This window comes from Dermacentor variabilis, chromosome 2, assembly GCF_050947875.1.
Source record: "Dermacentor variabilis isolate Ectoservices chromosome 2, ASM5094787v1, whole genome shotgun sequence".
Classification (NCBI taxonomy): Eukaryota; Metazoa; Arthropoda; class Arachnida; order Ixodida; family Ixodidae; genus Dermacentor; species Dermacentor variabilis.
The window spans coordinates 30,565,013-30,579,418 of NC_134569.1; the positions used below are offsets into that span (position 1 = coordinate 30,565,013).

At 45.0% G+C, this 14,406-nt stretch overlaps 1 protein-coding gene across 1 annotated transcript in view; it reads left to right on the forward strand.

The window, feature by feature from the left end:
• Positions 1-14,406, forward strand: part of LOC142571603 (lamin Dm0-like) — a 29,060-nt gene continuing 14,654 nt past the window's right edge. The window contains exons 1-5 of the mRNA XM_075680102.1: positions 1-605; positions 3,323-3,434; positions 4,217-4,366; positions 6,237-6,533; positions 6,979-7,216. Coding sequence (XP_075536217.1) covers positions 145-605; positions 3,323-3,434; positions 4,217-4,366; positions 6,237-6,533; positions 6,979-7,216 — 1,258 coding nt within the window. The 5' untranslated portion in view covers positions 1-144. The remainder of the gene's footprint in view (positions 606-3,322; positions 3,435-4,216; positions 4,367-6,236; positions 6,534-6,978; positions 7,217-14,406) is intronic.

The following is a 14,406-nucleotide window of genomic DNA, read 5'->3' on the forward strand; positions in this document are numbered from 1 at the left end:
CGTGCTACAAGCCGTTCCTGTGGCGGCAGTTCGCCATCTTGTGTTTGGTGGTGCCGGTACTCGGGCGAGGCAAAGGTACGCCGTCGACGTTTTGGGAACGTGAACAACAGCAGAGCACTCGAGCCGTGACACCGGCCAGTGAAGATGGCGACGAGAAGCGTTCGCAAGACCATTGTCACCACCACGTCATCTTCTCACAGCGCGTCGTCGTCGCAGGACCGCGGCGACAACGAGGAGAATCCGGCGGCCGGGTTTCAGACTCCGGCCGATGGTGGGCGCGGGCGGCACGACCGGCGCTCACGTTCGCCGTTGAGTCAGTCTCGCTTTACCCGGATTCAGGAAAAGAATGAACTGGCAAACCTCAACGACCGGCTCGCCACATACATCGACAGAGTGCGTGAGTTGGAAACCGAGAATAGTCGACTCACACAGCAGATAGAGACGAGCCAAGAGACCCGCACTCGTGAAGTGACCAGCGTTAAGAATCTATACGAGAGAGAGCTGGCCGAAGCCCGGCGGGCCGTCGACGATACAGCCAACGAAAGGGCGAAGCTTCAGTTGGAAGCGAAGAAATGGCAGGCCGACGCCGAGGCGTTGCAGGCCAAGTGAGTATGCCGCCGTTTTCGTCGACCATGTGTGGTCCTCTCCTTTATTGTATTTTTGCTTCACCGTTATTTTGGGAGGCATCCAAGTAGGTCGGTTCCTGCGCCATCTTTAAGGATTTCGGTTGTTTGAGCAGTCGGGCCTGGCTTGTTAGTCTAGTTGGAAATAGATACGGTTGCGTGGGCGTTAGGCAACTTGTACTCCTTTAGGGGCTGAGCCAGCTTCCTATAGAATTCCTAGTGCCGCTGATCGAGCGTCCAGGCAGGATCCGGAGAAATCGTCCCGGAAATGAAACGACGTCGCTTCCGGAGCGGCGCGCGTTGCGGGGAAGCCGCAGAGTTTCAAATTTGAGCAGCGCGCTGCTTGTATCTGAAACGAGCGGATTGACTGCAGCGGACGGTAACGATAATCGCATGTTGCACATCATATCCATAGCGAACTCAAAGTTGGCAAAACGCATTACAATTGCCTATCTGCTGTCTGCGGATCGTTTGCCCAATTGGTTTGTCACTGATAAGAGCCATAAGCTAGTCACTTCTGTTGTAGAGGCAGGAGCAGAGGCAGAAAAAATTTCAACTTTCTTTCCTGGCGCTCTAAGTAGACGTGGAACAATATGTTTAATTGCGGAAAACACGTGTTTCTTGCCAAACTTAGTTTTGTTTCCTTCTAGGTGCTACCATATCAGAGTTCATGAAAGGTTACACGTGCAGAAAATCTAACTTTTATGATTTGTTAACCCAAAAGCAGTAACATCTTTCTATGCATTGAACTCTGCTCACCAAGACAAGACCACCACACTTGTTTTGTGCAACGCACTGCTTGCATTTAACATTCTGTAACGCTTTTTTTTTTCCTGAACTGAAACACTTTAATTGCACCGAAAAGTGCTTTTTCTGTCCCAGTGTGAAATTTGCAGTTTCATGAAACAAATATAGGTGCCTAGCATGAAAGAATGGTTTCATACGTGTTCTATATTTGGACATTTTAACTTGGGAGGCAAATTGGCGTTCATCTTATGCACCTTAACGGTTGAAGCCACACAAGTTCCTTCTAATGTTGAGCCCGAGTTAGCCTCATTTGTAGATTTCGATGGTTTTCACATTGCACACATATTAAGGAAAAAAGGACAGGCAAAGGGAAATAGCAATACACAAAGGCCTTAGTATGTGGGCACTGTAAACAACAAAATGATCTGTTACCATATCTCCTCAACTTCAACACTTGTACTACCTGTGTGGAACTTTGTTTTCTGATTGAGAGGTAGAGACAGGCTTGAATGTTGAACTACTAGCTTTTGCTCACTTATTCATCTCATCTTGTTCAGGAGTTTGTAGCCCAAATATTGCAGCAAGAAGTGGTTCATATGATGTCAATATTTGGCTCAGTAGTATAAATGGGATTCAGTTTAGGCTGCTTTGTGGATTACATCAAGGATCTTGCACTGTGTGTTGATAGAAACCAGCACACCTCTTCCATGGAAAACACAGAAGTTGGTTCAGGCCTGCTGCTAAGCACATGCCATTTTTGCTTGTCATTGGGCAAAACTCTACAGCTCTTGCTGAATTCCACTCGTCCATTTGGAGCAGATAGTCAAATACTTGAATGCAAGCTCCGATTTCACAAATCTAAATGTGCCATGGGAAGACAAAACTGCCCTGCTATAAATAATGAAAAAAAAAAAAAAAGGTGCACCGTTGCACTGATGTTTGCAAAAAGTTGTCTTAGAACTAATACTTCGTATTTGGTGAAATTGGCATGCAATGCATCCTCACTGTCAGAGCAATAGAGAATGTTAGATGGAATTAACCTTTAATTGTCCAGTAGATGTGAGCCTGTTCCTGCTTGAACACTGGAAAACACTCGCTGCATTGGTGCAAAAAATGTGCACAAGGTATACCTGTCAGTGCAGCTTACCTTATACGCATGATACATGCATCTCTGAGCCTATGTTGCTTTTCAGATGCATAATTAAATATGAATGTGCTCTGAGTAAGCAGCATAAAGTCATCCTTTTTAACTTTCATTTCTACTGTGCTATCAACAACCAGGAGGCCCACAAAACACACTGTACAGCCTGCTGCAACAACATAAAAGCCAGCTGGCTGTTGAAGGCAATGACTGGCTGGCTTTTGTTGTTATTGATATGGTGCATGTGCCACTACAGAGGATATTAACATGGCGACAACTTTTGCTCCAGATAGGCATTCAAATAATGTAAAGCAGGTTTGTAGTATTTTGCATAGTACATTTGTGGGTCTCTGCAGTAGTATTTCTGAATGCAGAATTGTAGCTTATTAATATATAGTCATTTCAGACTAATTTAGTCTCATTGCACACAAATGGTAAAGTGGGAAAAAAAATACAGAATAACTCCATATAAATACAAGGCATAGCAGTTAGTAGGTTGTTGCTTTTGTTATTTATGGTAGATATTTTTCCTTGCCAAACAGTGTAGTGCACTGAAGGTTCATTGCGGCCGAAGTTAGACGTGTATAGCATGTTGACCTGGGGGTATTGACCGTGTACCTTGCAGAAAAATAAGGGGTTCAGGGTAGAACTTGCATTCTATTTGTTGGGTTGTATATTGCAGCTTGTAGTCTTGGGTTGTTTTAACATGCAGATATCAACTTATGGTATTAATTCAACTCTTAAGATATTACTGCTTGGCAAACATCTATAGTTCTATGTTACTAATGTGTGAAATCTTTTATATGTACAGGCTGAACAAACGGGAACGTGAGTACCACTCAGCAGAGCGTCGTGCAACGTCATTGGAGTCTCAGGTTGTGGATGTGCAAGGGCGCCTGAACCAGGCATTGTCACAACTTAAGGTGAGAAACCTGGAATGTCTTAGGCTCAGTAACATGGTAATTTCATAAAAATTCGTACAAAAAGTTTAATTATTATGGAAATCCTGTAGTTGCAAACAGAATGTACGAATGTAAATCAAAGTAGTGGCAGCTTGAAAAAAATACTCTGAAAAAGAGTTTTGATCTTGAAATGCATAAAGTTAGCTCTTAATGTAGACATTTTGATTAACAGAAGCAGCTACAGTACCATGAAAGGAGCTAACTTGCTTGTCAGAATATTAATTTCTTTTATAACTATTGTCAGTTCTGTCACCGGGGATGTTTCATTCAGCAGCAGATTACAAGTGTGGTGCAGTTAATGTTGACAGGAATATTTCTAGGAAAGCAGAATGTTCTGCTAGGCAATTTGTCATGCTCATATATTGCATTCCTTGTTGGTGGAACATAAAAATGGTGTTCTACAATGCTTTACATTTCCCCGGTGATGAAATGTGAAAATTATTGTTTGCCATGGCCTCTGTGATTCTTAAAAAGGCCTGATGGCAAAAATTTCTCTGAAGCTGTCCACCATGGCATCTCACATGGCCCAGGTATTGCCTTGGTTTGTAAAGCTTCTTGAATCAATCAGTTGATGTTGCCTGGAACAGAGAAGAAGAGGCATTATAAAGTATTTCTCAGTGTACTTTTCGGTATTTCTTAACAAAAATTGAGTAGCACATTTGCTCAAGGTACACCTTTCTTTATTGAGGCATTTGTACTGTTGCCTTGCCATACTGAAAAGATGCTTGTGCATGTATTTGCAGGACGCTGAGAACGAGCGGGATGCCCTGGCAAAAGAACTGGAGAGAGTCAAGAAAGAACTGCAAGATCAGATCCTGCGTAACACAGAACTCAGCAACCGAGCCAGAACACTGAATGAGCAGCTGGACTTCCAGAGGTCCCTTTATGAAAAGGTGCATTCATTTGCTGTAGTCAAACATTGTGAATGCCAAACATAGAATACGCGTTACGTATCAAGAGCTGCATAGACTGCATGCGTTGGAGTAATTGGTACAGTCAACTTCCATTAGTTCGACCATGAAGGGACCAATGAAATTGATCTGATTATCTGGCAGGTCAAATCAGACAAGATGCTGAAAAAGAAAATGCCCAGAAGACACCGCCGATTAATTTGGCAGTATTTGCACAAGTAACACGCCCCGAATCAAACATGCGCTCACTGTTTACAAGTCTAAAGTAGAAAACTAGAAATGACATTAGAGCTCCTAAACAAAGTAGAAATTTAACGCTCTCTATTCTTTAGCAAGAAAAATGGGCAAGGGCGTAATGTGTTGTACAATGGCGGCCGATTTCCTAAAGTTCGCTTCACTGCAGCACATTTTTTCAGTGTCATGAAGCATATGAATGTCTCGAAGGCAGTTTCAGTTTCCTGTGCAAGCAATTTTCGGCACAATTTTCTTGGAAAAAAAGCAAACAGAAAAAAGATGGGTGCATGTTAGAATCAGGTGAATCCTATAGTCAGATATTGTGAGCTATGGTTATTGCTTGAAAATCTTCCTAGGGCAGGCCAAAAATAGCCGTTTTCGACAGGAGATTACTTGTGTTCAATATAATCACTGTCCCCTAAGCTCTGCTGAGACACTGCCACTTAAGGGTTCACTATTGGGGTCACCACAGGAATCGGAAGCGTGTGTGCTGACTGATCAAGTTTAAATTATCTGGAGAAGGCCAATTTTGGGATCGAAATAACTAAAGTTTGGGCCCACAGAAATGTATGGGTTGAAGTAATGTAAAAAACAGAAATGTCGGGGTTGAAGTAATGTAAAAAATTGGTTTAACCGCAGCCAAATTAGCAGAAGTCAACAGTGTGTTAAAGCAGAACTGCTGTGTGCCAGGGAAAAGTTGGCGTGATAAAATGTCCTGGCAATTTTTCATAACACATCAGCAGTGTGTGTGTCATGGGTTCTACGTTGGATTATTTGCCGAAATCATGTGCTGTGATCAGTGATGCTGCAAGAAGACATTGTGTAGAAGGCTTTGAGCATGTAACCTTGGCTCGCTGGCTGGAAGCAAGGCTCCCTCAAGAGGAAGAGCGCGCTGGCTTCTGCTTGAAATATTAAACATTTTAGTGCTGTGAAGCTGTTTGATACATTGCTGACGAAATGTCCACTGCATGTTCTTTGTGCCGCACTTGTCTGCAATGCCCAAACCTGGTAAGGGGAGAGGCCCTTTGATGTGGTCTTACCAGGCTGCATACATTTCACACATTTGCTTTCTTAGCGTGACTAAATCAGGTGCGATTACAAAATATTGCAAGCAGGCTGAACCATATGGCAGAAGAATGTGCATAGCCAGGCTGTGAGATAAGTTTTGTAATTAGACTTAGAACAAAAAATGAGGCTAGTAATTCAACCCTCATCATGTAACGCATGTGCTCCTTCATGTGTGCTTTGTAATACTTAGTGCAGCTTTCACAGCAATATGTTTTGTAAGCTTCTAAAGACAGATAATTAGCTTTTTGCAGATTCATATTGTCATGCCTGTGGCAAATTTTTGTGTGACTAAACCAGTTATCACAAACATTGCAAGTACGCTGAGCCACACATACCTTTAGTGACAAAAGAGTTTGCAGAGCATGAGGCAGGCGCTTCTTGCTGTATTGCCTATGTTCATCAAGAATCACAGCCATGCTATGAAGAATCACTGTAATGTTCACATTCATCCAGTAAGATAAGGCTGCTGACTTCTTTCCTTGAGTGTGATGCACTGGCTTGACTTTATTTTGTTCGGCCTCGTCCCTTTTCTCCCACTTTGTTGGTCCAGGAGCTGGAAGAAGTGCGGATTGTGAAGCAGACTGAGATCACTGAAATTGACGGGAGGCTGAAAGAGAACTACGAGCGCAAACTGGCAGACACGCTGCAGGAGCTTCGCGAGCAGTATGAATCACAGATGCGGCTGAACCGGGAGGAAATGCAGAGCATCTACGAGACCAAGATGCATGACCTTCAGGAACTGCTGGACCGACGCTCTTCAGACTCCTCCGTGACCCGTGATGAGCTGCACACCTACAAGACTCGCCTGGAAGGTGTAAACTCGCGCATCTCGGAGCTCGAATCACTGGTAAGCCACTGAGGCAGGATTCACACAGTGCGGCTGTCACACATGGCAGCTATCATTTAATTTTCCAATTGGTTGTTCATGCTAGCATCTGTATGAGTTGTGCATGTAATATCACACAAAGGGCTGCTGCTGGCATACAATGAAGCTTTAGAATGATGTTGACATAATAGCCTAGATGTATGGGGAAAGATGTAGAGGTGAGTAGTCATGCCAGTGGTGACATCTTGGTATGAAGTGTTCAGCCAAAGCATATATAAATTTTTCTTGATAATGCCGAGTGCATTCCACTTATTTGATAGTGTAAATGCAGTTACACCAACTTAAATTGGAAAATGTGTAATGTCTTTTTTTTTTTTTTTTTTTTTTTTTTGCAGAGTAGGGAATGGTAACACCAGTTCACTCCAATGAAATTCCTAAACTTATGTGCTCTACTTGGCATGTGCAGAACCAATCTCTCTCGTCCCGTGTGCGGGACTTGGAGCGGCTCCTGGAGCAAGAGCGTGACTGGCACACCCGAGCCCTGACTGCGAAGGACGAGGAGATCCACCGCCTGCGTGCTGAGATGGAGCAGCAACTGATTGAGTACCAGGACCTGCTGGACATTAAGGTAGCACTCGATCTCGAGATTGCTGCCTACCGCAAGCTGCTTGAGGGAGAAGAGACACGCCTCAACATCACTCCAAGTAAGTGCTTCAGGTTTTCCTCTCCCTAAAAGCTGCGTGCATAACTGATCACCTTCGGTGATACAGTCAAAACCTGTGATAACGAAATCCCGCAACAACGAAATTCTCACAAAAACTAAATATTTTCATATTCCCGGCGAATGGCCTTAGGATTCAATGCATTTCATACCTCTCAACAACGAAATGTTGCTGTACAGTACAACCTCGTTAAACTGCACACCCTTAAACAGTAGTTTCGCTTTAAATGTAGTCAAGCCAAATCTCTGACTCAGCGGCCATTGAACATAATGCGTTTTGTATCTGCATAAACCGTACCAGCTTATTGCTTACGTATCGGTTAACACATATCGCTTTTTATCGCAAAATCACTGTAGTACGTTGGCTCGGCAGAACAACAAGCCTCAGAGAGCGGAATGGCCTCCAAGCACACAGAGGGTGCTTGGAAGGGTGAAGCCACATCAACATCAGCATCATTCCGCCGCCGTGCCAGAGTCGCAGCGTTGTAGCCCGTGTTGTGGTGTCGTGCAAGCTAGGACAAAAACCGGGTGCTCAGCATAGAATAAAAATTAGACATTGTTCGTGCTGTAGAATGTGGCATCAAGTCGGTGCTGGCACGCGAGAGGGATCTACTGTTGACTGCGGTGTGTGGCATTTGGAATGCGAAGAAGTTGGTCGGAAATGCTGCTGCAGCTGTGAAAATGCATTGGCTACAGGGTTTGGCCTTTCGCCATCATTGCCTATGTTATTGCTGAAGTGTCGCCTAACAACAGTGATGAGGACGACAAGAAAAGTGACAGCACAGGCAATTCAGGCCCGTAAGTGGCAGATGCTGCGCGTTACGTCAGCCTTATGCAGGTGTTTGTAGAAACGAAAGTGCTGGCAGAAATGCTGGCTCGTAGCTTGAGCGAGTTTGAGGCCGCCGTTGTTGCTGCTAGCCCGCTGCGGCATCAAATGAAAATAACATACTTTTGTCACAATACTATGAATAAATTTGATACCACAATACTTGAATAAATACTGCATGTTTTCTGCCCTTTCATTGCACTCTGTCGTAGTTCTGTTTTTTTTTTCACAGGTAAGTGGGCTATCTCGCGCTATTTCGGTTAAGCAGTACTACCATTTAGTACATACTTTTTTCTAAGCTCCGACCAACTGTGGTTTAATGAGGTTTCACTGTACTACGATCCTGCAGCGACGAAATTTGGCGGAACGTAGCCCTATATATTACATACTTGCACAAGGCTAGCAGGCTCCAAAATGTGTTAAATTGTGACTGTTTTGAACCATATTAGAGGTTGGATTGCGCAACATTTTGACAGGACACACAGAAGAGAGACACACCACAGAGCGCCACACATGCTCTTCTGTGTGTCCCGTCAAAATGTTGCGCAATCCAACCTCTAATATGCTATACCAACATGCCCAGTCGTCAACCTTGCTTTGAACCAAAATTGCGTGAGATGCCACCACATTACACTGCGTGGGCACCGCCATTTTTTGTTTACAAAAACAACCAAGCTCTGGAAGTGATTGCGTGCACTGGAAACATGTCATGGCCACCATCTTGCTTGTTGATCACTCGTTTGAAGCTCCACGCATGTTGCTACCGACATATGATGATGATTTTTGCACACCTAGTGCAGTGCCTGATCTGTGCCTTGATGATAAAAATGCAGAAGAAACAAGGAAATGCATATGCCACTGATGTGGAATTGTTTATGGCACTTGAAATGGCGGTTGCAGTATGGAGTTGCACGTATCAGGCCTTGAATGGGCAATCGTCCGGGAATACACATCCCTTGCTTCAAGAACACTGGTTTTGGTTCCACGTGCCACTGACAGACATTGTGTCAGTGGCACGTGGCACCACAAAGAAATGCTTACTACAGCAATTTGCCTTTATTTTACCAAACATATATTTGTGCGAAGAGGCTGTAATCTCAATTGATTGCCTTTGGGTATACGAGATACGATCAACTTTCATGCTCAACACGGGATGCGTTGGCACCTACAGGTGACAGCATGCGCTGGAGAAATGCTGTTACATGCACAGAGCGCTCTTGCTCTGCTTCAGGTGCAAAGTTACGCAAAATCTCACAAAATTGATCATACTCCAAAAGCATTGACCGAGAATACTGGTCCATCGCAGTGCTGCCACTGCTGATGGACGCATGCAGCCCATTTTGTACTGTCGGCAATGCAGTTCTAAATCCTCGAGCAAAGCTTGCGAAAGTTGGCTAACGGAATTTTGACAATAAAGTTTTGTTCTGCGACACATTACCTATCTGTTATGTGCCATTTCGCAACAGCGAAATTCTTGCGAAAGTGAATTTTTCACGCTCCCCACCAATTTCGTTATTGCAAAGTTCCACTATACTGTCACTTGCTCGTGATTTAGTATACTGCACGCTGTTTTTCTGTAGTGATAGAGACATGCAGGGATGTCATATTTCTGCTGCTCACCATCCCTGTATGTGCAGTTGGAAACTGCATGGTGCTGCACTGCGAGAATAATGCGAGAGGAAATGTGCTTCCACTTATTTTTTTCGTTAGTATAACTGGCCACTAACAGCATAGTGACTTCAATGTTGTGCACAGCATGGAAATGACAAAGCAAACTGTACACAAAGCATTGTAGACATGAATAAATGTGTGGTACTATACTGTTCATAAAATGATAATATAGGATGCCATACGATTCCACAATAATTGATTGACCTGTGGTCACCATGATGAAATGTAACCAGTGGTGGTATTCTCGGGTGATCACTTCGGCGGATAGTTCCACTTTCGCTAGATTTCATGCGAGTTGGCACTGAATATGTTCGCGTATACTGCCAATAGCATTTCTGGCACTGTGTCAATTTAACTATCTTTGCACAGTGCTACGAGCGCTGTTGACAGTATTATTATAAATGCGTGCAGTGCCAAGTCTTGTAAAATTCCGCGAGAGCGAAACTATATGAAGGTGATTGCCTTAGAATACCACCCCAAAATACTGCATAAGTAAGTGGGCTACTAATGGCTACATCTGCTTGTTTATTTATCTAGGCTTAACCCTACCGAAGCAGCTAGATATCGTACATAAACAAGTTGTTGCATATTCACATCCATAACATCAATATATACAGTAAAACAAAATTAATTTGAATTTCACAGGACCGAAAAAGAATGTCTGAATCAACTGAATGTCAAATTGTTGAGGGTGTCAAGATAACCACAAAGAAATGCTTACTACAGCAATTTGCCTTTATTTACTAAATAAATCTGCAACCTTTTCTTCTATTTTGTCACAAAGTCAATGTGAAAGCTGCAATTTTCGTCATCTTGTGACTGATTAGTGCTTGCAACGGCAAGGGCCTTGATACTCCGTTCACATTGCAGCCGCGGCACAAGTCCAGCATTTTTATCTGTGTAGCTTCTTGCTACCATGTACACATCTCTATTATTTATTTTTTATATTTTGCCACTGAGCTGGTCGGTAACAAATCGTCCACCCATCGCAATGTAGCTGACATGTTTGCTGCCAGCGTGTGGGCTGTGGAAGAGTCACCCTTCTTCCTCGACAGCCTCCGCTAGGTTTGCGACATTGCGTGTACATTGCATAGAGTAAAAAAAAAAAAAAAAAAAAAAAAATAACCTAGTGTTTGCTGAAACCATTGTGGCTGAAACCATGGTCACTATCCCATTCAGTCACGAATTATGATATTTTGCAGGGAAAGATTTAAAGCGTGCAGGTATTGATGCTGTAGGTGTCCAGGGTGCGAAGAAAAAATGTACTTAAAGGTGGGAGGCATCATGATTCCGCAGGTTACGACGCTCCGCATCCTCGGACTCTTGATTCAAAAGGACAGGGCCGGGGGAGCAGAGTTGGAAAAAATTCAGAGAACAGTGCAACAAATAACCCACCTTATCAAAAGTGACGAGCAAAAGCCACGGACTCAAGGAAGAAGACTGCACGAAAATGATACAAGCGCTGCTCACGAGCATCGCCATGTATGGGACCCCATACGTTGACATGAAGAACAGTCAACGAGACAAAGTAAATGCCCTCATCAGAAAATCATACAAAATTGCCTTGGGCCTGTCCCCCTCCACGTCCACAGCGAAATTACTCAAAATGGGAGTCCACAACACGTGGTAAGAGCTCGTGGAAGCGCACAACGTCAACCAACTGGAGAGACTAAAGCTGACAAAGACGGGAAGAGCCCTGCTGCAAGATCTGGGCTACCAAGTTGAGGATGAAAGGCACCTACCTCAGCGCATCCCACACGAGATCAGAGACAAGCTACACATAAGTACCATTCCCAGAAACATGCATCCCGAGTACGACAAGGAAAGGAGACAGGCGAGAATACAGGCGCTCAAGCGCATACTCGCACGCACCAACAGCAAAGAAGAAAACGTTAGATATACGGATGCAGCTGCGTACAGTACCAACGACCGATTCGCAATCAGCGTGGTCGACGAGAAGGGCGAACAACTTATAGCCACATCCATACGTGCCAAGGATGCGAGCACAGCGGAAGAGGTGGGCATAGCCCTGGCCATCGCAACGTGCAAGAAGGCCATGGTTACCGTGGTGACAGACTCGCAAGAAGCATGCAGAAGGTATATGAACGGAAGGATTGGAAAGGCAGCACTTCAGGTCTTGAACAACACCAAGATAGATGCAGCAAAAATCCTCTGGACGCCGGGACACGAGTCTCTCACGGGGAACCAGGCGGCGCACGCCACGGCTCGAGATCATGCACGCCGAGCCATCTCCAACGCGCAGAGAACACGTACCAACGACTGTGACGAGGATGATGAACGGATATCCAAGAAGTACTCGGATATCTTGGCGCACTACAGGAAGCAGAGGCGTCGCTACCCACCCGCGCATAAGACGATGAGTAGGGACCAAGCGGTAACCTGGAGAAGACTACAGGCTGGAACCTACCCACACGGAACACTGCTGCACGCCATGTACCCGGGCATCTACGGGCGAGACTGCAAGTTCTGCCCGCCGGACACGCCCAACACCTTGTGCCATATGGTGCTTGGATGCAGGAATAATCGAGAAGTACCACCATCATCATCGCCACCAGGCGATATTATGCAGAAAGAGGCGGATTCAGAAGAAGAATTGGAAGACCAGTGGGAGGCTCTGCTGGTGACGCAAGACCCTGACAGCCAGCTGCGGTTGGTAAACAGGGCTCGAGCGGCGGCAGCGAGCCATGGCTATCTGGACTGAGGAGGCCACCCACCTTTGGGCTCAAGAAGCCTGGTCTCGCAATAAAGTTTATTTCTCTCTCTCTCTCTCTAGGACAATTATGCGAATTCAGTTGCGTCCTCATATGGAGACATCGTGACTCAATACTAACTTTTATTTTGCAATTATGCTTTGGCAGTTTACTAGGAGAGAAATTATTTATTCAAGGTTGTGCGAATGGTGCATGAACGAGTGCACATGTTGTGATATTGTAAGAAACAGTCCTCAGCTGCGATACACAAAGTTGCATTTCTGGCAGCGGACCCTGGTTTTTGCTACCATTCGTATACTTGGACCACTGTGGAAACGGCAACCAGACTTGCTGAGGCCAATGGGCCTTCACATTGTACCTTACACCTCAAATGATCACAACACATTTAGAGCAAGGACGGTGACGTAAAGTGAGCTATTCAGGAAGGACATAAGCAATTCTAAATTGCAACGCAGACAAAATACTCAAAAACAAAAACAACAGTACGGGCTGGTTCTGCGGGTGTGCTTCGCCCGAATGAAATTATAGGAGTCGCTGATATCCAGACAACCACTCGAGGACGTGACATAATTGCCAGACCAACATCATTTGCTCGATGGTCCGGCAGCGAGTGCATCTACCATCTTCACAATCAAACAGTGTGTACGGCGATCTTTGTTCCACATTTAAAAATTGCTGCCACACAAAAATAAAAAGAATACCCAAAAAACAAGAATTTCATTCTTCGACAGTGAACTAGATGGCACAACAAGTTCATAAAAGCATCAGTAGTTTAAAATTTTCGCATGGTGTGTGAGTCACCGGCGTGATAAAGGGCAAGTCAGTGTCTCCGTATGAAGATGCGGTTCCAAATTGGGTAACAGAACCTTGAGTACAGTGAAACCTCATTAAACTGTAGCGGGCCGGAGCTTGGAAAAAGTATGTACTAAACAATAATACTGCTTAACTGAAATAGCATGAGATCGCCCACTTACCTGCCCAAAACGGAACTGAGAGAGAGTGCGATGAAAGGGGAAAAAAAAGACATGCAGTATTTATTCACTTCACGTGACAAAAGTGTTATTTTCATTTGATGCCGGGGAGGCCTAGTAGTGGCGACGGTGGCCTCAAACTTGCTGCAGCTGCGAGCCAGCTTTTCAGCCAGCCCCCTCTTCTCGGCAAACACTCGCATGGAAGATTCCTCATTGGCATTGCATGTTCTTCATGCACGTGGGCGGTAGTGCTGCAGAAGTCGCGGGGCGCCTTTTTCATTGCGGGGCGATGGTCTCATCGCGACGATTGCATTCATGAGGCTGACATAACGCGCAGCTTCTGCCACTGTCGGGCCTGAATTGCTCGTGCTGTCGCTTTCTGTGTCGTCCTCATCACTGTCGCTAGTTGACACTTCACAACAACAGAGGCAACGATGGTGAAAAGTCGAACCTCGTAGCCGACATCTCTTCGCGGTCACAGCTGCCGAGCAACTTCTTCACATTACAAATGCCACATACTGTAGTCAACAGTAGATCCCTGTGCGTGCCAGCGCAGACTTCTTCGTGTCACGTTCGATAGCACGAACAATGTCTAATTTTAAAGCAAAGCTTTCTTTGCTTCTTCCTTCGACATTCCCACTGCTGCTGCTGCTTTCGGGAGGTCGTTGGTTCAGAGCCTGTATATAGATGACAGGTATGAGTAAGAGGAGAGGAAAGGCGATGGGTGGAACTTGTTTTCACCCCACTGCGTTGAATGTGCACAGTGCCCTCTGGAGCTCCCTGGCGGTCGCCACATTAGCCGCATTAGAGGAGAAGGAGAGTTCCCATATAAGTGAGCTGGGGGAGGTGACATGAGAAGGCAAGGAAACCCCACTACTATACGACAGCGGTTGCAGGAAAACAGGATAAGCTCAACTTCAAGGTACGGTACAGTACATTACTGCTGTTTCTGAAAAATAAATGCCATGCAAAT